This window comes from Loa loa (genome assembly GCF_000183805.2).
Source record: "Loa loa unplaced genomic scaffold supercont3.14, whole genome shotgun sequence".
Classification (NCBI taxonomy): Eukaryota; Metazoa; Nematoda; class Chromadorea; order Rhabditida; family Onchocercidae; genus Loa; species Loa loa.
This window is the reverse complement of record NW_018108194.1, coordinates 10,343-32,888: the sequence shown is the minus strand read 5'-3', so window position 1 is coordinate 32,888 and position 22,546 is coordinate 10,343. Positions and strand designations below refer to the sequence as shown.

General features: G+C 35.0%; 8 protein-coding genes across 10 annotated transcripts; 5 read left to right on the top strand and 3 right to left on the bottom strand.

Moving 5' to 3' along the window:
* Positions 1-1,178: 1,178 nt before the first annotated feature.
* Positions 1,179-1,990, bottom strand: LOAG_16704 (hypothetical protein; the record flags this gene model as incomplete). The annotated part of the gene is made up of 3 exons (XM_020449354.1): positions 1,179-1,353; positions 1,552-1,727; positions 1,961-1,990. The coding sequence occupies 3 exons, from the start codon at positions 1,988-1,990 to the stop codon at positions 1,179-1,181; spliced, it is 381 nt and encodes a 126-aa protein (XP_020307120.1).
* Positions 1,991-2,618: 628 nt separating this feature from the next.
* LOAG_16703 (hypothetical protein) lies at positions 2,619-3,094 on the bottom strand (the record flags this gene model as incomplete). The annotated part of the gene is made up of 2 exons (XM_020449353.1): positions 2,619-2,771; positions 3,056-3,094. The coding sequence occupies 2 exons, from the start codon at positions 3,092-3,094 to the stop codon at positions 2,619-2,621; spliced, it is 192 nt and encodes a 63-aa protein (XP_020307119.1).
* Positions 3,095-3,717: 623 nt separating this feature from the next.
* Positions 3,718-4,349, top strand: LOAG_04850 (hypothetical protein; the record flags this gene model as incomplete). Its single annotated transcript, XM_003140387.1, has 2 exons — positions 3,718-3,793; positions 3,940-4,349. The coding sequence occupies 2 exons, from the start codon at positions 3,718-3,720 to the stop codon at positions 4,347-4,349; spliced, it is 486 nt and encodes a 161-aa protein (XP_003140435.1).
* Positions 4,350-7,514: 3,165 nt separating this feature from the next.
* On the top strand, positions 7,515-11,695 carry LOAG_04849 (T-complex protein 1). The gene is made up of 10 exons (XM_003140386.2): positions 7,515-7,586; positions 7,710-7,800; positions 7,936-8,147; positions 8,428-8,626; positions 8,942-9,144; positions 9,430-9,675; positions 10,052-10,264; positions 10,620-10,775; positions 10,907-11,092; positions 11,522-11,695. The coding sequence occupies exons 1-10, from the start codon at positions 7,530-7,532 to the stop codon at positions 11,600-11,602; spliced, it is 1,644 nt and encodes a 547-aa protein (XP_003140434.1). The 5' UTR covers positions 7,515-7,529; the 3' UTR covers positions 11,603-11,695.
* A 249-nt stretch (positions 11,696-11,944) lies between these two features.
* On the top strand, positions 11,945-15,468 carry LOAG_04848 (adenosylhomocysteinase). The gene is made up of 8 exons (XM_003140385.2): positions 11,945-12,185; positions 12,436-12,626; positions 12,844-12,972; positions 13,286-13,462; positions 13,705-13,948; positions 14,219-14,424; positions 14,658-14,780; positions 15,035-15,468. The coding sequence occupies exons 1-8, from the start codon at positions 12,020-12,022 to the stop codon at positions 15,245-15,247; spliced, it is 1,449 nt and encodes a 482-aa protein (XP_003140433.2). The 5' UTR covers positions 11,945-12,019; the 3' UTR covers positions 15,248-15,468.
* Positions 15,469-15,522: 54 nt separating this feature from the next.
* LOAG_04847 (hypothetical protein) lies at positions 15,523-17,021 on the bottom strand. 3 transcript variants are annotated; one of them, XM_020446693.1, is made up of 4 exons: positions 16,938-17,021; positions 16,636-16,747; positions 16,179-16,430; positions 15,523-15,867 (listed from the first exon to the last, which is right to left on the bottom strand). In XM_020446693.1, the coding sequence occupies exons 3-4, from the start codon at positions 16,382-16,384 to the stop codon at positions 15,687-15,689; spliced, it is 387 nt and encodes a 128-aa protein (XP_020307118.1). In that variant the 5' UTR covers positions 16,385-16,430; positions 16,636-16,747; positions 16,938-17,021; the 3' UTR covers positions 15,523-15,686. The 3 variants fall into 3 exon arrangements, with proteins under 3 accessions (XP_020307118.1, XP_020302998.1, XP_003140432.1); XM_020446692.1 differs by lacking the exon at positions 16,938-17,021 and having other exon boundaries at positions 16,636-16,875; XM_003140384.2 differs by lacking the exons at positions 16,636-16,747; positions 16,938-17,021 and having other exon boundaries at positions 16,179-16,579.
* A 569-nt stretch (positions 17,022-17,590) lies between these two features.
* Positions 17,591-18,475, top strand: LOAG_04846 (hypothetical protein; the record flags this gene model as incomplete). The annotated part of the gene is made up of 4 exons (XM_003140383.1): positions 17,591-17,625; positions 17,912-18,083; positions 18,110-18,150; positions 18,340-18,475. 4 exons carry the CDS (start codon positions 17,591-17,593, stop codon positions 18,473-18,475), a joined length of 384 nt encoding a protein of 127 aa, XP_003140431.1.
* Positions 18,476-19,277: 802 nt separating this feature from the next.
* Positions 19,278-19,903, top strand: LOAG_04845 (hypothetical protein). Its single transcript, XM_003140382.2, has 2 exons — positions 19,278-19,436; positions 19,734-19,903. Exons 1-2 carry the CDS (start codon positions 19,327-19,329, stop codon positions 19,852-19,854), a joined length of 231 nt encoding a protein of 76 aa, XP_003140430.1. The 5' UTR covers positions 19,278-19,326; the 3' UTR covers positions 19,855-19,903.
* The last annotated feature ends 2,643 nt before the right edge of the window (positions 19,904-22,546 follow it).

Below are 22,546 nucleotides of genomic sequence, written 5' to 3'. Positions count from 1 at the left end.
CGTTTTCCTTTCAAGACTTAATCAAATTGGAGGGGGTATTAGATGTATTTACAAATCGGCACTAAGTTTATTTGTGATATTACGGACTGGGAAACTACCATTTTTGCCTAAAAAACCTAAAGGGGGTATATCCCAAATCACAAATTGTCAACACAAATAATTGGAGGCTTATTATAATTTTAGCTTGATTCCAATTCATAAGCGATGGTCGTTGGAGACCATCAATACGGATTTAGAAAACTATGAACCTTCAGTCATCAGCGACTGCGATATATTAGTCTGAAATTCCGGAATTGTAAATTCTGTGTATTCAGAGTTCTCTTCTGTCGACTTTCTTGAAATTTTAATATCGATTTGAATGTGGAAATGGTTTTAACTTTGAAATGAAAGAAGGAAATACTGATAAGTCATGTTGCCACGTTGTTTTAATGTCAGGATCTTTTTGTCCCCATGTTTTTAATGTCTCAATGTCCAGTATCGATGACCAATCATATCTATGTAGTGGATTTTTAGACATTGTTACGTTTATTGCATCCGTAATGCATCATTATTTCTCCGAGCATTTAAGCATTCGATGGAAATATTGCCATCTAGCAGTGCTAGCCAAGTCTGAGGTGTAAATTTCACTTTTACCTGCACTCATTTCACTACCGAAATATCCGCTCATCAATTGTTAGTATTTTATAGCTTCACTCAATTAACTTTTAACTTCGCGCAGTCCATCTTCTAATTAATGCTAAATTCTTGGGCATACAGAATTTTTAATTGTTTTTGATTGTAGTCCACGATATTTTCTCAAAATACTTTGTATCAGTCAATCATCGGATAATCATTTATCATCACTTAGGCAGGTTTCGAATTTGTCATAATCTAGAGAATAATAGAAATAATTTTATTTCACCCATACAAAATTGTTAAATCTTTTCACTGTCCCAACAACTCTTCACACTTTATGATATTTAAATAATTCTCGGGAAAATTGCCGGGAAATGTTCACTGCCTAATTTTGTTTATAAATTAGATGAATGATACGGATGTGTTTTTTGGGTATTTCTTTCGACTTTTATTTAGAAGACGGGAAAGGTGAATGATTGTTGGAACGACGAAAATACTGGAGAGTAAGTGTTTTGTAATCTCATGATGATTATGCTTATGATAATAACAAGCAGTGATAAAGACTAACTTGATAATGCGAAGAAAGCAAACCTTGTTCGTTGTGAAAAGATACGTTTTACCATCGGATGAGATGAAACCAACTCACAGAAAAAATTATTGTGATTGTTTTGAACATCTGCTCTATCCTCTAATGCCATTTCTGGCATTAATGTCAGATTTCCAGTGAATGGTGTTGAACTGAAATATATTTTTAACTGATAACTATTGAAACAGTAAATGATAGCAGGTGATCGTATTTAAGGGAGAGATGGGATAAATCTGAAACAAATTATAAAGCTGAAATTAGCTTGTTGAATATTCATTAGTTAGAAGTTTTCAAAGTTAAGAAAAAATATATATTAAACATTTTCTCCTACCCAACTTAAACTTCATTACCTCAATAATTCTTGCATGACATACATGATTTGGTATGATGATTCGTTTCTATCTCCATCTCTTCCCGTTCTTTTCTCTCTTTCTGCTACAATTATCGGTGAAATTCTCGGAACACCATACGTTAAAGGGTATAAACTTTCCAATCGCACACTTGAATTGTCATCAGTCCTGTCATTCTACAAGTAAAAATCACTTAATGGTCAAGGTAGAAATGATAATTGTTAGAAATAGCTCGCAAAAGTTTTAAGGACCTGATTCCTTCGAAAAATCTCAGCTATGTTACTTCATATCGCAGTGTATATTTGAGTATATATAATTGAGTACTGAACTTAGTTTCACTTTTTAGAAGTTCTCTGTTAAAATTTCAAAACCTTAACGACCTAAAATCACAATTTTCAATGAGAAATACTTGCTTTTCCAACCTCGAGTCGTATGTCATTCAAAATGTTTTCTGGAATAGTATTTCGATTTCCATTTATAACTGAAATTAGTTCATCTCATACGTGATGGAGGTGAAAATGAATTCTGGTGTTAAACAAATGATTGTCATCTTTTGTTTTATCATCACCAAAAGATTATCATAGTTTATTTCATGTGCATTTAATTTTCATCACGCAAACTACTTTGACCATAATTTAACTTGTGTAACTTAACGATTCAGTGGACGATCTTCATCTGCTTAATTTCACTTCTTACTCCTCAAAACTTCATTACTGCTATTATATTACCACTTTTTCTCATGAAACTTTCAATCATTTCAGCTCAATAATAATGCCTTGAATGTGTTTGAAACTTGCTTGTTACGTTAAGCCTTAACCTTATTATGTTGTTTTTGAAAAAAAGAAAATCGAATCTTTTTTAATTCGTTGTTCCTGGAAAGAATGTTCTAATATAATATTGTACGGTGGGAAACCTAATCCGAAGAATCCTGTTTGTTAAACAAAATAATTTTATGGTCGTACCAAGTCATCAATTATTATTAAAAGATTTGGTTTCTAAAATTTACTTCTCGATGTCTATAGATTTTGAAGTTTCCGGAAAGGTCCATTTCAAATCTACCAGAAATTTTAAGTTCCGTTATTTGAAAAAGTACTATTAGTATCACAACCTTGGGTATCACCGTGTTTCACTTCACTGATAGTTGTTTCACGGCCCACAGATTTTTGCGATGATTGCGTCCTGTCCATCAAACCCTCTTTCTTGTCATCTCTTATCCGAATCTGAGAGAACTTCTCCTAATTGAAATCCTTTTTTGCAATTACTAAACGAAACCGTTAAAAATCGAAATTTTTCTGCCACGATTTTTTTTTTAATTTCGAAATTTCGAATTTACAATCGCTTATTCCAGCATTCCTAAACTCTTTTACTTAAAGAAATGAGTGTTGCATCATGCAGAATGGGATGTATTACCCTATTATTTGGTACCATTCTCGAGAAGATCTGGGAATGCTCAGAACTTTTGTGATGAACAAATAATGTCATTTAAAAGATCAACAAATACTACTTGCTGATCAGATGATGCAATTGCATTTTGTTGCTCCATTACTTGGACTTGTTTGGTTCGGCCAAAATAGATAGCAACGAAGAAGGAGAGTGCAGCAAATGGTATGAGACCTAGGATTGATAGTGTAAGTATGGTACTCCACCTGGAAAAAATTTTTACCAGAATTAACTGAAGAGTTGAAGTATGGAGATGTCATCCTTCTCTTTCTTCCCCGGTGATTCCAGTTTCAAGATTTCTTGAAACCAATATTCTTCCACAATTCTGGTGAATCTCATGCATTTTTATGGATCAGAAACTTGATATTAAAGACAAAGAATTTTTGATATTTTGAAGATGTTATAACCAAACCCATCGTCTGTAATGCTCATATGTTTATTGTCTGATGAAGCGAAGAATGGAACAGTTGTGATAATAAACTGCTGTTTCAAGAAAAAGATGAAATACTTTGGATGAAATTTTTTAATGCAAATTTGTCCATCTCTGAAGTCTGAAATGTACTGAAATTGATATCACATTTAGAAGTGCTCACTAATTTGGATATGTTATGGAAATTTTTGAAGTAATTTACAATTATTTTCATCAAGTATGCAAATTTAATAGTAGTTGACAAGAATATAAAAAGGAATAGTTTGTTTGATCAGTCATTGTTCACTATCGGCGTGATGGCAGTTCCAACAGCTCTCTTCATCATGATGTTCATTTTGCTATGCAGGAGTGGGAGCTATGGAAATAAGCGCAGTAAGCAAAAATAAATTCGGTGTCTTTTTCATGATAAATCAGAGGGGTAAACAAATGGGGAAGTCGAAGATTAAGTTTCTGATGAATTAATGAGGAGTTCGGAGGTTAAGCTTGTGATATTTCTTGCTTCAGTAACTTTGTTGCAGCAAAAGATGGACGAAATGAAAAAGCAGAGGCACAGTTTAAAGCAAACGGTTCTCCACAAGGTGCAAGCGATTCTCCACAAGGTGCAAGCGATTCTCCACAAGGTGCAAGCGAAACGGGAGGAGGGACGAACACCGGAACGGGAGCGACTACAAGCAGTAAAGAGGGAGGAAGTACAGTCAGCGGAGGGACGGTAAGTGTAACCGGAAAGACGACTGAGGTGGCAAAAGAGACGGTCGAACAGACAACGGCACAGGACGCTGGAACAGTAGTGGAAACGACGACAGTAGCAGCAGAAGTTTCAGTCATCGAAACGGAAACGGGAGCTGAAGAAGCAGAGGCCCCGACGACTACAGCAAGTGGCGCTGCACAAACTATTGGCATTATGCCTCAAATGAGTCGGTTTCAGTGAAAATATCACAAATTTTTCACTCCCTTAATGCCTTCTGCAATTTGCAAATCCTATCCTGCAATGCAGCACCATTGTGTTATGCTTTTTAAAACTCTTAGGTGTCCTTCGCATGCTTTCGTATGAAAGCACCGAGAAATTTTGAAATTTGCAAATGATAAAACCGAAACCTATTTGTAAAAATGGTAAATTTATTGAAATGAATAATATTATTCAGGCTACGTGATGCAGCTGGCTATTCAACTTTGGGCTACTTATTTCATATTTGGCTTATAAAATCGAGGCGAAAATATTGGGCGAAAAACATTTCAGATTTTCATCACCACTCTTTGTTGTAATTCATTTTTGATCGCCAGATATCAAAAACGATCCTTCATTTCCCTCCTCAATACTGCATTTTGCGTGAAATACAGATGCTGATTCATAAAAATAAAACGATGACTTACTTTCATGAGTATTATGAATAACAACATTAACAATGCATTATCATTGTGACTACAACATCCATTTCCGGTACTTCATTTCTGATACTATTTTTGATTTCGATCCTGATTTCTTCCGCTTCATACAATTCCCAATCTTCATACATTTTCATACAACTCAGTGTAAAACAAAAATTTGATTAAAATTCCAAGTTTGTAAATCATCGTCTCCTGCAGTACATGCACTGTCATTATGATAATTGATAGCATCGGTTGATTTACAACCTGCATTTAGAGCTTTGTGATTCTTGAATCATCATTATTAGGATATGAGATAACTGGGGAAAGCTATTTGTTTGCATACTAATTCATTGTTAAGATAAGAATGTTATATTGCAATTAATAATCGGTACATTTGCTCTAGCTAATTCGCGGGTTAGTGTTCGGTGTATTATCTCCGATTTAATTTCATTGGAATAAAATATCCTCATCTTAACGGATCTATTGACATGGAAAATACAGTAAAGATTAGAGGGAGAAACAAGCTTCAGCTATTATGTACGTCTCAGTAATTGTTCGAAAAATTGGCCTGATCGAAAGTTGTTGCTCAGGAAAAAACTTAGCGTGAACCAAAACAGGTTAAGGACATTGTACTTTGTCATACCAGTGATATCATATCAACAGACCGGATGATCCTGTTGATCTTAATAAAGTTTTTTCTTTTGCTAAATTACGCGTGAGAGAATTCATTGGATTCTCTGTGGACAGTTTGTAAAAGTATTGAAATTATAATCGGATTTACCGATAATCAATATAATTAACTATATTGTGGTCACCTCTATTCTTTTTTGCAGATCTTAATTTCGTCTTGCAGATCAGTTCGCAAGATTCAATATTCAATATTTTTTGCCCTACTTCCAGAGTATTTCACTAGCGTCTTTTGTGATAATGCACCAATTTAGGCTTAGAACTCCCTCTTCCACTTTTTCCCCGTGAAATGATACACCGTCAGAGATAAAATCCTCCAGGTTTGAAAGCTTTTCTATTTCTGATTTTAGATATCAACATGATGCAAATTGAATCGGAAACAAAAAGAACCATTGAAAGTCTCTTTCCGTATTTGGCACCTTACAAAGTGAAAATTATAATTTTCTTCTTGAAATTTTACGCAACTTGACATCAAAGTTGCAAAATTTCGCTAACATCCACCTCAAGAATGAGTAATTAAATTACTGGATAAAAGAAAGGATATTAACGTTGCATAATCACTCAGAATTAAAAGCCAAATTAATGCGTAAAGGCAAGCTCCCAAATGTCGCCTTAAGATAAATTCCAAAGACCCCAAATAAAAAACAAAAATGAATGTTATCCTGGTATGCGCAGGATTTATCTATATCTTTCACAAATGTGGTTTTACGATTATTAAGATTGGCGCTCTTTGTTAGCGCACATTGCCAAACAGTAAATACACATACAATTCTATGCATAGTTGGTAGCATCCTCCGTATTCGGAAAAGAATTTGAATGGTTTTCAAATTTTAGTTATGATCCTAAATACAGATTAGTACAACAGAGCACAGAACAAAAATAAAAAAATTTTATTTTTTCCCATCTTTCTTTATATGTTGCAGCTGGTATCAAGCAAAATGATGCAATAGAAGGTTTGAGTTAAAGAAAACTTGCAGTCTTGTGCTGAGCTTTGTTTGTTCTAAAACCTTTTATAAGAATAAAGGTAAAGGTCAGGGATCCTTGATATATTTTGTTTCTCCCTACTCCAGTTAGGAAAACACAATTTAGAGTAAATATTGCATATACACACTCGTATCTACTCGTGTGTACTTACAATTAGCAACATATATCGGTCAACAGGTATCTATTTCTTGCGAGGTACTATACTGCTTTTAGCAAATACAGCAATGGATATCAAGTAACGACAATTTCCAATGGACAGCCTAGAAACATGTAGGCTTGTTCTTCAAAAGCATGCGACCATCATACAGATTGGTTTAATTTTGTCCGTTATTCGAAATTGGCTAAGCAATCTTATCCTCTATTTGTAGCTTTTATGATAACACTTCTGCTTCGCATATTATGAAATATTCGCCCCCGAGTTAGTTTTATGATTTAATGTAACTGGTACTTATGAGAGTAAATGAACAAAACTAGAGAAGGTGGATCTTTAGAAGTGAAGATCAGAAAATAATGGAAAACTCTCCGGAATAATCATTTCTAAAATTTTCCACAGCTCTATGATTAATGACTAAATCGGTATCTGCTGTGATACAGCCATTAAGTAACATCAGAAATATAGTCTCCTTCTGCTCTTTGACTCTATCCACTCGACATCCCTTATGTGTTTAGAAGTAGGCGCGATTATTAAAGGTATCTCATCGATATCAGACCTTATCCCAAGCAGTCCTCCTTTAAAAACCAACTGCAGCATAAAGTCCAGAACTTGCCCTTCGTCTAGCCTCATACCACAAAAACTCCTCCCGGCACGACCCGGAACGTACGAATCAACTTGACCGGATACTGCCATTTAGATCTGCTATGGGCCGAGCAGTATTTTGCGGTTTGTCCAGCCGGTTAGGTAGGGTACTGAAATGCAACTTACAAAGGTGGTGGTTGTGAGGACCTATTTAGGATGTGAGCGGATTAACTTGAACGGTTTTTAGGACATGGAAAGTGTATACATTCACGGTTCTTTATGTATTATGTATTTACGTATCTAATTTTTATCGCTTTTTTTCAGATAAACAGAATGGCTATGGTAATTCCCAAATCCGGATATGCTCGTTTCCTAAAAGAAGGTGCACAGGTACTTATTAAGAAGCGTAGAGCTTGCAAATTATTGCTAGTCCCTTCCATTATAAAGCATGATTTCTCCTGCGATCATCTCTTATCTTTTCTCTTTCTTAATTGTATTTTGGCTGATTTTCAGCATTTCAAAGGTACCGAAGAAGCTGTACAACGTAATATTGAGGCATGCGTCGAACTTTCTTCTCAAATCCAGTCAGCATTTGGACCAAGTGGTAATGATACTTCACTTAATGTACGCAAACTGGCAGTAAAGTTAAGCATGGAGAAAGGTTGTAGTTGAAATCATGCCATTGCGGGATTTTGCCATTTGGGATTTTGTTAGCATACTGTTTAGCGCAAATGTCTAGGTATGAATAAAATGGTGATCAATCATATCGAGAAGTTGTTTGTAACAAACGATGCTGGAACTATCCTGAAAGAACTTGAAGTACAACATCCAGCAGCCAAAATGCTTGTTATGGCCACTCAAATGCAAGAAAAACAGATCGGTGATGGCACGAATACAGTAGTTATTTTCGGTGCTGCATTACTGGAACATGCATCTCAATTGTTGAACATGGTGATTATTTGAGTCTAATTTACAGTATTATATTGTTTGCTTGTTGGATTAGATCTGATTGGTTAACTGCCAACTTGGCCATTCTCAATTGGTAGTACAGGTTAAAAGTACAGCCGCGGGAAATAAAGTCAGAGGAAATTTACCGGTAATGGTAAGATCGCTTTAAGCTTCTTGATAACCCTGACATTCTTTTCCTCCAGTAATCTTGGAGAGTTTAAAATCGACTGGAAATGATCCATACATTTTAATGATTTTTCTTTCAAATGGCAAAATTTTGTAGGGTTTGAATCCTTCTGAGATTGCTGATGGATATGAGAGTGCAGCGGACAAAACACTGGAAATATTGCCGTCACTAGTCGTCAAGAAAGCTGATGATCTGCGGGATGTTGAAGTAGTGCAGAAGTATCTGAAATCAGCAATTATGTCGAAGCAGTACGATAATGTTGATTTTATTTCACATCTGGTTGCCAAAGCTTGTGGTAGGTCTTGTCTGATTTTATATCTCATATAGAATATGAAATTAGCAAACTTGATGGCATGAGAATATAATGAATACATATTGTTGGTCTAATTTTACATCGACAGGGAGTCGTTGGGATAGTGCATATTAAGATAATATAAAGAAGCTGTTTTTTGAAGTGATAGAATTAGTAGGCAGTAGACCACACAAAATTTAAATGTTATTTGAAATTTCCGCAACTTGAAATCTCGCCCCCAAAAATGCACTTCTTCTTTCGTAATCGAATAAACTCATCAAATAATCATTTCGTTATAATAAAAAAGATTAATTTTAGTTCAAATTGTACCAACGAACACATATAACTTCAACGTGGATAATATTCGCGTATGCAAAATCCTTGGTTCATCTGTTCACTCTTCAAAAACCATGAATGGAATGGTTTTCCTGCGTGGAGCTGAGGGTGAAATCAAAAAAATGGATAAAGCTAGAATCGTTGTTTACACTTGTCCATTTGATCTGACACAAACAGAAACGAAGGTAATCACGACGGAGAGATTGTATGTTTCATGAGATAATTAGTCAAAGTTTCCTTAGAGTTTCTTAGAAAAAAGGTAGCGATATGACAGGATTATCTGGTAATTCACTGTAAACATGTCTTCAAGTATGTTTGCAGGATTTAGCCCTGCATATCATATCTGATATTAGTAACCATTAAAATTTGGTCAGTTAGACCCTCAACATTAGAAAATATCTGTAATTACGTTTTAAAGTTCTATATATGAATGGATTTTGTGTGTGACTCCAGTTAGTCTTAATTTTTAGGGCACAGTTTTGCTGGAGAGTGCTGATGAATTGCTGAAATTCAGTGCTGGAGAAGAAACCGAAGTAGAAACTGTTGTAAAAGCTCTGGCTGAGAATGGCGTTAATGTTGTAGTAGCAGCCGGAAAATTTGGTGATCTCTATGTTCACTTCTTAAACAAATACAAAATTATGGGTGTTAGGCTGACCTCGAAGTTCGACCTCAGAAGATTATGTCGGACTACCGGAGCTCAAGCGCAGGCACGAGTAGTAGGTTTTTATGTCACATTGAACATTCATATTTGTATGGTTTGTTGAGAATGTAGTTTCTGTAATGCTTCTTTTGCTTGGATATTTTTTCTCCCGTTCCTGCAATGTACCCATTGCGACGAATAAGGAATAATTAAAGCAAAAATGCGGAAATGTTAAAAACAAAAATATGGTAGTTGCAATAAATGCATTGAATTGTCAGTGTATGAAATATCAAATTGTTGAAATTCATGAGTCAGCGTAAAAATATCTAAAATTGTTAAATTTAGTTTTTAGCAAATAATTTCGGTGACATAAACACTTTCCATTATTTTTGATTTTGATCTGTCGTCATAAAATTGGCGATTTTTAAAAATCTCAAACTCCATATGTTCAGTGTGTTCCACCACGAACTTCTTATGGTGAATGTGATCGAGTATATACAGACGAAATAGGCGAGACGGAAGTGACGATATTCGATAAGTTGAGTGAGCGAGGACATGTTGCAACAATCGTTATCAGAGGTTCGAGTCAGTCCCGAATGGATGACATTGAGAGAGCGATTGACGATGCAATCAATACTTACAAAGCACTCACAAGGGATTGCCAGGTTTGTGTTCCTTTTTTTGAAACCAGTGCATTGAGATATCGTTTAAAATCAAAATTGTTTGAATAAATTTATATAGAATTTTTTTCATGCTTATTTTTTTCAAAATTTGATCTAGCATGCTTAAAAAACATTGGCACATTTTGGTTAGTTATTTGGTTTGGACTATTTATAACCTTACCGGTGGGTAAATGAAATGGATGGCTTGGTTTTTCTCGCACTTTCCTCCCTTCTCGGGAGGTCCATTATTGCTTGGTCTGACTTCAGTTGTTAATAATTGAGACCGCGTGATTAGTTAGGTAATTCTGATGATAAGTTTTCGTAACGCAGTTAAAACGAATTGACTCTTTACATTAAGTTGCTTCCTGGTGCTGGAGCTGTTGAGATTGAACTGGCTCGGCAGATAGAATCGTTTGGTGAGAAGTGTGCTGGTCTTGAACAGTATTCGATCAAAAAATTTGCGCATGCTTTGGAAACTTTGCCAAAACAAATTGCCGAGAACGCTGGATTAGATGTAAGTGAAATATGATTATTGAAATATCTTTTATAAATCATTCACTTTCAACTTATCGTTCATTAATGTAAAATCGTACGTATGTCGCATAGAAATGTTTTCATCTACTATATTCCGCCGTAATATTTCAGCCAACCGAAATACTTTCTAAAATTTATGCTGCTCATCAAGAAGGTCAAAGGAATGCAGGGATCGATCTACTCTCTGGGGATATAATGGATGCTGTAGAGGCAGATATCTACGATCTTTATAGTGGTAAAAAATCTGCCATTAAATTAGCTGCAGACGCTGCAATTACCATTCTGAAAATAGACCAGGTTTGTATCTAGGCATCTTCCGGAGGATGAATTTTTGAGGTTGATTAAACACTGTTCGGTAGCTACAATGAATCTCTGAACGCATTAGTTAGCCTTTTTCATTTTATGTTTAACGATTCATTTTCGTTTCATTTTAGCGATATCATTTATTACTTATGGCGTAATTTGAGATGATTCCTCTCATTTCTCTCTCCTCTCATTCTTATTATATTTTTGTTGTCATTAAGTCTATACTGATAGTGAAGCAACCGTTCATCAGTAGGGTTGTTATAAAAGGACAGTTTTCGAATTAAATCAAGATTGTCCTGAACTTAAACTTGCTTTGAGACGATAAGAGATGGACTGGGTTATCCAGGTAAATTTATTAATGTATCTTGACGTTTCCCACTTTCTACATTTTGGTACAGTGTAATTTTATCAAATTTCCAGATTATTATGTCTAAACAATCGAGTGGGGGACCAGCACCGCGACCACCGAAGCCAGCTGCTGATGACGCAGACGATGATTGATCTGGATTGGTTTAATTCGTTTATGAATATCGTCTAATTATTCAAACATGTTAAAGAATTGAAAGCTGAAATATTGTTATTCCGTGTTTACCCTATTTTCTTTTCAAAGTGAAAAGATTTTGAATTGTTCAATAAACTTTTGTAAAACGAAGGATTATTTGTTAAATGGCTGTGCAGTTCCAGTTCTGCTTCTCTCAATTTCTATTCACATGTCAGCAATTACAGTGAGCAATTACGATAACATCCAAAAAGGAATATAATTGGTCTTTTATAAATTTCACGAAAGATTTTATTTTAAAATTGTTAAGGTCGGTGGCACATTTTGCATTTCATTTATCATTTATTTTGCATTTCATTTATTCTTATATCGTTAGCAAGACAAACAACTGCCCTGCAAAAAGGTTATTTCACTTATGGATGCAACGCCAGAAATTCAAAAGTGGGAAAAGACATGCTTTCTTTGTAATGGCCACTAGTACAGGTTTCATAGCAAATATTTTGCAGCTTTGGGATTGGCATCATAACAGATCACATTGTCATTGGACTACATTCCCAATGTCTTCCAAGCCCCCGTATAAAGTTGGTAAGTTGTTTTGCCTCTCATTTGACTTAAATATTTTACCGAAACAATTTTGTTACCTTTATTGACTGCCGTTTTGTAAATGATTTGTGTGTTGCCTCATTTATCTGCATCTTGCTGCTGAATTTAGCATCGGGTAATTACTAGAAGAGCTGTCAGTACAGGAATGTAGCTTCACATTAAGTTAATACGTAAACAAATTTGTTGTCGGCTCATTCTTCAGCCCATATTGAATGATTAATTGTATATTTAGCTGATATGAGCTTGGCTGAATTTGGGCGTAAGGAAATATTAATGGCGGAAAATGAAATGCCTGGTTTAATGGCGATGCGTAAGAAATATGGATCACTCAAGCCGTTGAAAGGAGCCCGCATTGCTGGTTGTTTACATATGACTGTTCAAACTGCGGTACTGATTGAAACGTTAGTAGAACTTGGCGCTGAGGTTATTTTTTTTTTTTTTTTAGAAATTGATTTATTGAAGTGTATGCACTCAGTTACGAATGTTTGTGCCAGTGACAACATGATCTAGAAATAATGGTAAATAATAATGGATTTGTAATGGGCGATTTTTTCTACTGGTAATTTCAGTTGGTTGAAATTCATATTTTTTTAATATATTATGTTAGATCATTTCAGTAGTCGCTCGTCTTTACTTTCAGGTTCAGTGGTCATCATGCAACATATTTTCAACGCAAGATCATGCTGCCGCTGCTGTAGCAAAGCGAGGTATTCCTGTATATGCATGGAAAGGAGAAACGGAGGAAGAATATGAATGGTGTATTTTACAGGTACTATTACGAAAGTCTGAACTCGTTTCAATCTTCATCTTTGCTTTTTTTCATCGAAAATAATTATGTAGAAAAGTTTTCCTCATTTTCTGCTAACCGTTATGTTTTCACATTTTACACCTGGAATATCAGCATAATATGGTTTTGAGAATACAATGTAATCTTGAGTTTGTTCACTTTATCTTTTTGAACTGATCAGTTTATTTATTGCGTCTTAAAGAAGAACTGAAAAAATAAAATTTTGGCATACAACACCAATGAAGTAATCAGTAAGCAATATTCTTACTACTTAAGCTAACTCAAGAATTTTCAGACGCTAAGATTTGATGATGGCCAGTATTTGAATATGATTCTGGATGATGGAGGCGATTTAACTAACATCGTCCATGAAAAATTTCCCCAATACTTATCTGGAATTTATGGCCTTAGTGAAGAAACCACGACAGGAGTACACAATCTCTTCAGAATGTTTGCTACTGGGAAATTAAAGGTCAATTTTTTAGAAAATGTTTTTGAATAAGTCACCTCAATAGTTTAATTTCGAATTTAGTTCACATAAGCACAGTGTTGTCTGGTTCGGGCTTCATCTATTAATGATATTATGTCACCACATATTCCTACGTTTTTGATTAATCTATATTCATTTGAAATAGTGTAAATATTAATCTATGGCTTCCGGCATACTGGATGCTCTTTCCTACAAACTTTTCGTAGTTTCTCTTTCCTGCTTAGGTACCAGCAATCAATGTGAACGACAGTGTCACTAAATCAAAGTTCGATAATCTGTACGGGATTCGAGAATCTCTACCAGATGGTATCAAACGAGCAACGGATGTGATGGTTGCTGGAAAGGTTGCTGTTGTAGCAGGTTACGGAGACGTTGGGAAGGGAGCAGCTGCTTCACTAAAAGCTTTTGGCGCACGGGTGATTGTGACTGAAATTGATCCAATCAATGCTTTACAAGCTGCTATGGAAGGTACTATATTCATTGATTACTTGTCATTACTGTTTTTAGGGTTCGATAGTGCGTCGATATGACAATTTTTGATGTAGTTTTTACATTTCAATATACAGTTAAGCGCAAATAATTCTATTATGCTACCGATTGTAATATTGTGGGAAATGAGATCATGTGGACCACCAGCAATATGAATTATTTAACATCGATAGATATATAATAGGCAGGTCACTTTCATTTTATTTATACTCATGGAACTTTTGCGGAAAAATGATCATTCACATTCAGGATATGAAGTTAAGACTTTGGAACATGTGGCACCAGTGGCAAATATCGTAGTCACTACAACCGGTTGCAAATGTGTTGTTCGAGGAGAACATATGATTGAAATGCCCGAAGACGCCATTGTCTGCAATATTGGACATTTCGATGTCGAAATTGATATAAATTGGTTAAATACAAATGCGATAAGCCGTGATACAGTGAAACCTCAGGTATTTTGTTTAGTTTCTGTCTAAATTAACAATAAATAAGGCAACGATCATGAGCTCCTTGATGTTCGGAAATTTCCTTAGATTCTTTTTGGAGATAATTTGGGTAAAATAAACTAGTTTTACTTCATGCATGTTTTGAACCTTCTGATACTATGTAAAATATTCTGTATATTTTACCTTATTCTTCCGACTTCATGTTTTATCATCCTTTCGTATAATAAGTGATGTTGCAGGTTGATAGATATCTGTTGAAAAATGGAAGGCACATCATAGTTTTAGCAGAAGGACGACTATGCAATTTAGGTTGCGCTACGGGACACCCTTCATTTGTTATGAGCACGTCGTTTACAAATCAGGTTATTATTTTATATTTGAATATCATCACCTTTTGATAGTTGAGAGATATAATTTGAAGCTACAAACCTGTGATGCAAACTTAATGCAATGGGCAGTGATAGATAAGTTGAATTGAGTCAACTAAAATTTATTCAAATGTTTTTGATATAATTTTGGAGTCAGTTCCAGAATGTCAGTTTGTGAGAATTTTATAACTTCTTCCTTTTTCTCTCAAACATGTTCAGTATATAGTTTTGTATACTCTGAACTACAGGTATTGGCACAAATTGAATTATTTACAAAACACGGAACTCCGCAACAATATAGCATTGGCGTTCATGTATTGCCAAAAATACTGGACGAAGAAGTTGCACGACTCCATCTAAACAAACTTGGTGTCCAGCTGACAAAATTAAGACCGGAACAAGCTGAATACCTCGGCATACCCATCGAAGGACCATATAAACCGGACCATTACCGTTACTGATTGATCGCATATTTATTCCCTGCTTTTGCAAGTCCATGAGCACTTTTGTCCTGACTGAACAGATTGTTGATAATCCATTTCCTTGTTTACAGGTTGTTCGTTTTAAACTTTGCAGAGTCACCGTAATACAATAATGTGTTCCGTTTCAGATGCCAGATTTTCAGCCGAATAAACACTTGTTCTTATTAATAGATACACAATACATTTCACTTCAAATATAGGTGTACAATAAAATTCATTCAATATATGATATGCGGCACAACGGATTTTGTAAACGCTTCTTGAAATCCAATCAACACTTAAGTTTTTTATTTCGAAATTTTGGTTCTAGACTCCTATATACATGCAACAAAAATCAAGCATCAACAAAAATTGACAACAGATCTACAGAACATTTCAACCCGCTTATGAATACAATAAGCTTGAGGAAAGAGATATGTCAATCAATGAAACGGAATCGATCACTCAATATTTTATATTTTTCATCCTCTAGTGTCAGGACTAATGTCTGCGTAAAGGCATGTGTCATTTGACCAAGAACAACTTTTCCAACAGCAAGAACCACCAGCGGACGCGCTTGGTCAGAACTATCGATATACTGGCAATCTAGTGATTCCAACCTAAAGATATCAGAATGAATTTTAAAAATATAACTGATCAGTACTTCCATGAGATTAACATAATCCTGAAATGTTCTTTAAGTGCCCAATTTTCATTCATAACAAGCAAGCAAAGATGTACCCTCAGTTCTGAGTTATACATGATCTCGTCCGTAATAATTCTCTTACCTATATGGAATGATTGCTCTCATCTGTAAAAGTTTGTTTTTCCACGGTGCCTTTCTTGCTGAATGCTTTACTCAGTCTTGAACAATTTTTTTCTAGTACGTGAATAAAATAAAAGGTCAAGGACTTGCTGAGGAGAAACTCACGTGTGAGTAGAACTGGGCAAGCTATCGTAGAATTTGGCGATAATTTCCACTCCGCGTATGGCGTTCCCATTCCAAACAAGCATGGCTCCATCAGCGTATAAGAAATTCATCTTATTTCGCTTTCGATCAACGGCATCGTAGAATAAGTCCGTGAATTTCTTTGCTGCTGTACAAGCCGTTTCATCTTCTACTGCCAATTTTGACATCGAGATTCTTGAAATTGCAGAACTGTCCTACTAGTTCAATAAAGGCCTGTAACACCTTTCAGGGATGTCAGTCATGTCATTTCTGATGAAAAGATTGTATCTAAACATATATCGACGCCATCTAACATGATAGTGGTTCAGGAAAGATTAAATGCAATAAGCTCACACCAACCCCAACTATGAACCATATACACTAGGGAATATGTGAGTCTACGTGAGTTTTTATATGAAAAAAAAAACTAACAAAATACCATGCTCTCATCAGGAACAGAACATACATAGAGATAAATCCATAGAAAGAATGAACAAGATAGGGGAAATACCGTAATCATAGCAATAACATCGCAGACTGATGTGTCAGCTCTATAACACGAATAAATTTTGCAGTGACACTAACACTTTTCTTTATTTCTTCTGAACCAACAAGAAGACAAACTGATGGTAGGAGAGATGACTGCTACTTCTTGATTACGAGTAGAAGTTCATCTGAAGTCTTCAACATCTTATATTATCTTAGACTAATAGTAAATAAAGGTTCGCATGAAAACATTACCTTTTGATGTTCTACGTCATTTTACTAACAAGAAATAAACGTGGTCATGCATACACCACCCCACGCCACTAATGCCTTCAGTTATTTCCAAACAAGCAAACATAAACAATGACTATTTGACAATCTAAGGTCTTCACTTTAAAGCTACTATTGACGGACAAATATTCGTTCCGAGACCAATTTATCATTTGAATTTGAGGTGAAGTAATGATTTTGAATTGTCTATTTGAAATCGGTGGTTTGCTGCTATAAAGAGATTCTTCGGTTTAATTGTAAATTAATGAGCAGAACAAATTTTAAAGTAAGTTACTGGGGTGGTTTGTTAGTATTTTTGGTTATAACTTATCACTCTTAAAATTGCCATTCCTGAGTTATTTACTGCTATTTACGAGTTATTTATTATTTACTTCTTGAGTTACTTAAAAATTAAACATTACTTGACAATTACCTCCAAAGATTTTCTTTCAAAAACAACTTAGAAAATACAATACAAAACATCCTGTCCATTTGTTTCATGTCTGGAAAATGGAAGTTTTTTTGCATATGCAAATTAGTGGGCAAGAAATCTATCTCAACTTATACAAGTTTTACTTCTTGCGCTGAATGTATTATTTTTATAATATTTGCAAAGTCCTGCGGGCTTACTTGCAGCAATGACTGCATTTGCAGGTGCAGGTGCTAGTTATAGGTTGAGGGATTCGAAACGAAATTCCTTCCTATCTCTCCTTCTACTATTATCAATCTTTTTTACTGGTAATTTTCTTCTCAATTATTTTCCCGTCTCCTTCTTCAGCTTCTCCGAATGAAATTTACAATATCCTAAAAGTCATCCTAGCATGACTTTCTGTCCTGTCTCGAGGTTTTAGTCGTGGCTATTTGGTTGACTTTCTTATGAACTACTTCTTTTGTTACTTCCTACCTAGAATGAACTACATGAAGTAGTTTTTGAATTATAAATCAATTTGATTTTCAAGTCTTATCACATTCATTTCGTTGGCATTCTATCCGTTACAAACTACAGTTAGTGTGGAGTCAACTGCATCGATTGAAAAACTGGCAGAAACAGGTAGAAGTACTGATCGATCGAACATAAGTCTTGATAATGATATGGCACTGAATGGAACAGACAGTAAAGCGGACGATTTGGTTATTATTCTTTTTATTATTTCCAGCTTCTTTCTGATTTTCCACAAAAAAGTTCACCTAGAGAAAAGTATGTCACGCATCATCACATGCCTTGATTGATACTTATCTTTCTGTAGGAATAAGAAAGTTCTAGCTCAACGGGGCAATTGAAAAGGAAAACTTTCTCATGTACAACTTTTGAGAAAATTGACCAGTTAAAATTTCAACGCTTCATTAGTATGATTGCAACAGATAAAATTCTGGATTTAAATTGAAGACCGAGTCTTATCTGTCGAAAGCAAGAAACAGAAAAAGATCTGACTGATAAGCAAAAAGTAGGGATTAATTTGCTCCATTTTGTGGCTGCAAGCACAATGAAATTTGCAGCAAGCTGTAGTATTCAAGAGGATTAAAATACAGATCACCACAGCGAGAAATGACAGTACTCAAAAATACTGTATCGGATGGCTGTGTGTTTCACTTTTTATTTTCATTGTTGTTAGTTTGTCTTTCTTGTATTTCTTCTAATTATAAGCATTTCATTATTGGTAAACAATGCAGTATGTGAGCTTAAATTTGCTTGTAAAAGCTGAGTTCCAAGTGGATAGAATTTGAAAGTGAACTGCGCTATCTTTCTTCCCTCGAATGAATGAGCAAGTTATCATTTGACGTCGGTGGCTAGGAAATATCTTCGTCACTAGTTAGTCACCTTTTAGATATTACATACCGTATTTTTACATTTCACAAAATTCTGTCAAGTCACCAATAACAGGAAGCAACAATGTCTTAAACGCAAGTATTTGTAAAATGTGTTGTAATTTCCGGAGCTCTTATTTAAATTTGTAAAAACTGGAAGTAACATGCGACATTTTGGCATGAAAGGTATAAAGGTGAATCGATTTAGGCATATTTCCTGACACTGTCTGATTCCATTTGATTTATTCCCATTGTTCATTTTTTGCTTATTTTTCAAACAAGTTCCGAAATGTGGAATGTTATTCCATTTAATTGCTGCTTTACAGATAATTGCAATTCCAAGCATCATCATTTTGATAATATTTATTATATTTCTGAGCTACATTTTGCGACGAAAACAAGATTATCAAATAAAGTCAGACAAATCATATGGATCTGGAAGGTTGTATTGTATTTCTGACTGGTAGAAGAATGTGTGGCCAAGCAATGGCTCTGAGAAGCAAAGGAACAAAAGAGAAGGGAAAAAGAGATGTGTAGTCAGGTCTAATTTTTCCTCAACTTCAGATTGATGCAGTTACAATTGGAACAGCAAAATAGTTTCGAAGAAACAATGTCTACAAGATCTAGTCTATCTAATTTTGGCGCTGAAACTAGTGCTGGTGAAGTGAAGCCACTCAGGTATATTTCTTGTGCTTGGATTAGTGGAGTGCCAGTGCAGAATTTCCAAACTGATCAAAATTAGCTGCATGTCAACTGCAGCTTTTCGAAGGTCATCTAATTGGAACTCATTGCACTCCTTAGTACCATTGTGAAGTTATATTCAGAATTCAGGCTGGTAAAGATCTGTCCCTTGCAATCGTTTCTTGTATTCCAGCCATCTTCCTCCTCTTCCTTTAATGCTATTTTTAAATCACAATGAGATGTTCAGTTTGGATTCATTGATCTGTGATGTAAATGATTAGTGCATTTTTGAAGGAATATGTCAGAGGAAAGTGAGTTATCACGTTCTATAATGGCGTCCACATCGTCAGAGCACGAGGATGAGAATGCTTCGCAAAGAAAAAAGTCACTGATCAAGAAAAGAAGGCATTATTGACCTGTTTTCTGATGTTTATAAATTTTCACAATTAAAATCACTAACTGCACTTGTCTTCCATTGTAAATCATGTAAATCAATTATGTAGACGTAGTGCTGGTCGGTATATATGTCACAACAGGACTGTACAAATGTTTGCTCTAAACATAGTTGAATTTTGAAAACAAATGACAAGCAAAACAATACTATACACCTCGACTACATTTATGGTGCAAATGGGGAGCATATTACGATGAGACGACTGATAAAATAAATAATAACCAATTATCCCTGTTGTTCTATGCTATCCCTCTGGAAATACCCGTCCACGTTGAAATACATTGTGTAATTTCAAATGAACATCTGCCATCATTTACATAGTTGATTCTTCAAAACACAATTTTTCAGAAATAATCACATTTTGAAATAATTTTGAAGAAGAGAAGGCTTACTGAAATGAAATTTTAAATTAAGCAAACTTTTCCTTTATCTATTTTTTTATTAAGCTTTCATTAAACTGGAAATTAGTTTTGCTACGTTGACCGGCAATGAGTTTGCCTGAGGCTATATCTCTCGCAAATTCATCTCACTTTTCCTTGAATGTTGAATGGCCTGTTACAATTTATAGCGGGAGAAAGATGTTTTGCTTTTACGGGAATAAGCATCTCTTATTATCTGTAATCATCAACGGTCTTATTATCTGTGATTACGAAGAAACCTTTACCTTTTTCTTTATTATCTCGATTTCTCCCCCAACAACTTCCTCCTTTTATTTACATTCCCCATTTTCGATGTTTTCTTCGACGGTCGAAAGATTTCTTCTTTCTCTTTGTTTTTTTTTTTTTCTTTTACTTCTCTTTGATCCGTTCTTTTTTCTAAATTTATAATTTGATGGAGGCATTGCAATGATGCATACAAAAAAAAAAAAAAATAGATTAAATGAAGTTGAATAAAGTGGTAGAAACAATTCGTTTGTCGTAACGATAGAAATAAAAATTAATAATTTTTTTTAAAAAAATTAGAAATTACTCTAGCACCGCTTCGATAAATGACTCATCAGTAAACAGAAATTCACGCATGTATATGTGGTTCATCTCCTTCTTTCTTATACTTCTGTAAAAAATCATTTCTCATAAAATACCGACAATTACTGGCTCCTTACCTATCTTAACTGAAGACTGTGGGGAGACAATAGTTTTAGATCAGTGGTTCTCAATCGATAGTTTGTAGTCTGCAAAAAATGAGATATGGTCCAGGCGGGCAATGACGTGGTGAGTAAAAAACAGTGGAGGTTGTCCTTATCAGTGTTTGAGAAATCAATGCATGGAAAATTTTGATTGAAATTTTTAGAATTTGTTATTTTTGAACCTTGTGGGACCACACTGCTACCAATAAAAATGCGAAAGTGGTCGGTCAAGGAAAGGTTAGGAACCATTGCTTTAGACTCTAAACAGAATAGATTTCAAACATTTCACGATAGCATCGATTGTAAAAAGCAATCATTTTGCTTCAGTGTGGAAGAACTTCAGATATTTGCCATTTGCCTTATGGCAAATATCTGAAGTTCTTCCACATTTCTACGACTTTTTTTTTGACTACCAGATTCGTGATAGTTGTTCTGTCCAAGTTCGGCTGGTCAGCTTCGCAATCTTTACAAACATCTTTCGCTATGACTAATGGAGCATTTTTAAAAGAAAAGTAATACTGGACTTCACCATTGTATATCTGTAGTTCGAAAGGCGTCTTTTGCTTTTGATCTGCTATCGACAGTTGCGCTTGGAATAAGCAGTGCTTCAGATGTTTCAAGTGCTGCTATGGTTTATTTTGCCTTATATCTTCTAGAAACTGCTTCCGTTCTTAGCATTCTAAATACAATAGAAGGCATTACTTCTGCCCTGGGTTTTTTGATATTGCATATGACGCTGTTTAAATACTTCAGTTCTTTGAACTGACAAAGGTACTTCAACTTAGACGGGCGCAGAAACTTTCTCTGTTGATTCCGCATGCTGTTCATTATCTACAGCACAAGGTTATCGGTCTCCTGATTTGATTCCTCCCTTGAGCCTTGAAAAACGTTTTCGCTTTTAAGCACCTTTCTACCTTCTAATAACTTCCGTTAATCATTCAAATTGCAATTCAACGTAATATGAAGGACGGATTTTAAAATGTAGTTAAGAAAATAAACAACTGAAATGATTTATCTGCTTGTCAAGTTTATCCGGTAGCTTCTGTACTTGCCTTTGATCTTTCATGTTAAACCGCTTGTATCGAATATAAAAGAGGCGATCGATGTAATTACGGTTTCTCTGACAGACAAAAGACAAGGTAAACTGGCAAAAAACATAGATGGGCGATGATGAAGGAAAAAATAATCCTCCTGAGACTTCCATTTTTTGCATTAGTAGCTGGTTTTATAAAGTATTTTATCTTTATCAAGGTTATAAAAATGTCCTGGCACTTAACACCTCAGATTAGAGTTCCCTTTGCAAGATACCTGTCAACCTCACCGATGTATTCTTTAAAATTCGCCGAGATGTCCCGCTTCTTTATGAATTATTTTCGATTTCCTTATCTTAGTCATTTTGTCCTCACTCAAAACCTCAAGATAAAACTTCATTCTTATCATACTTCCACAGAAGCCACACTCAAATGATAGAAAAGCCTTTGTGATCTGTCTATTTTACAAACCTTACCATTTATCAGTTATCAAATT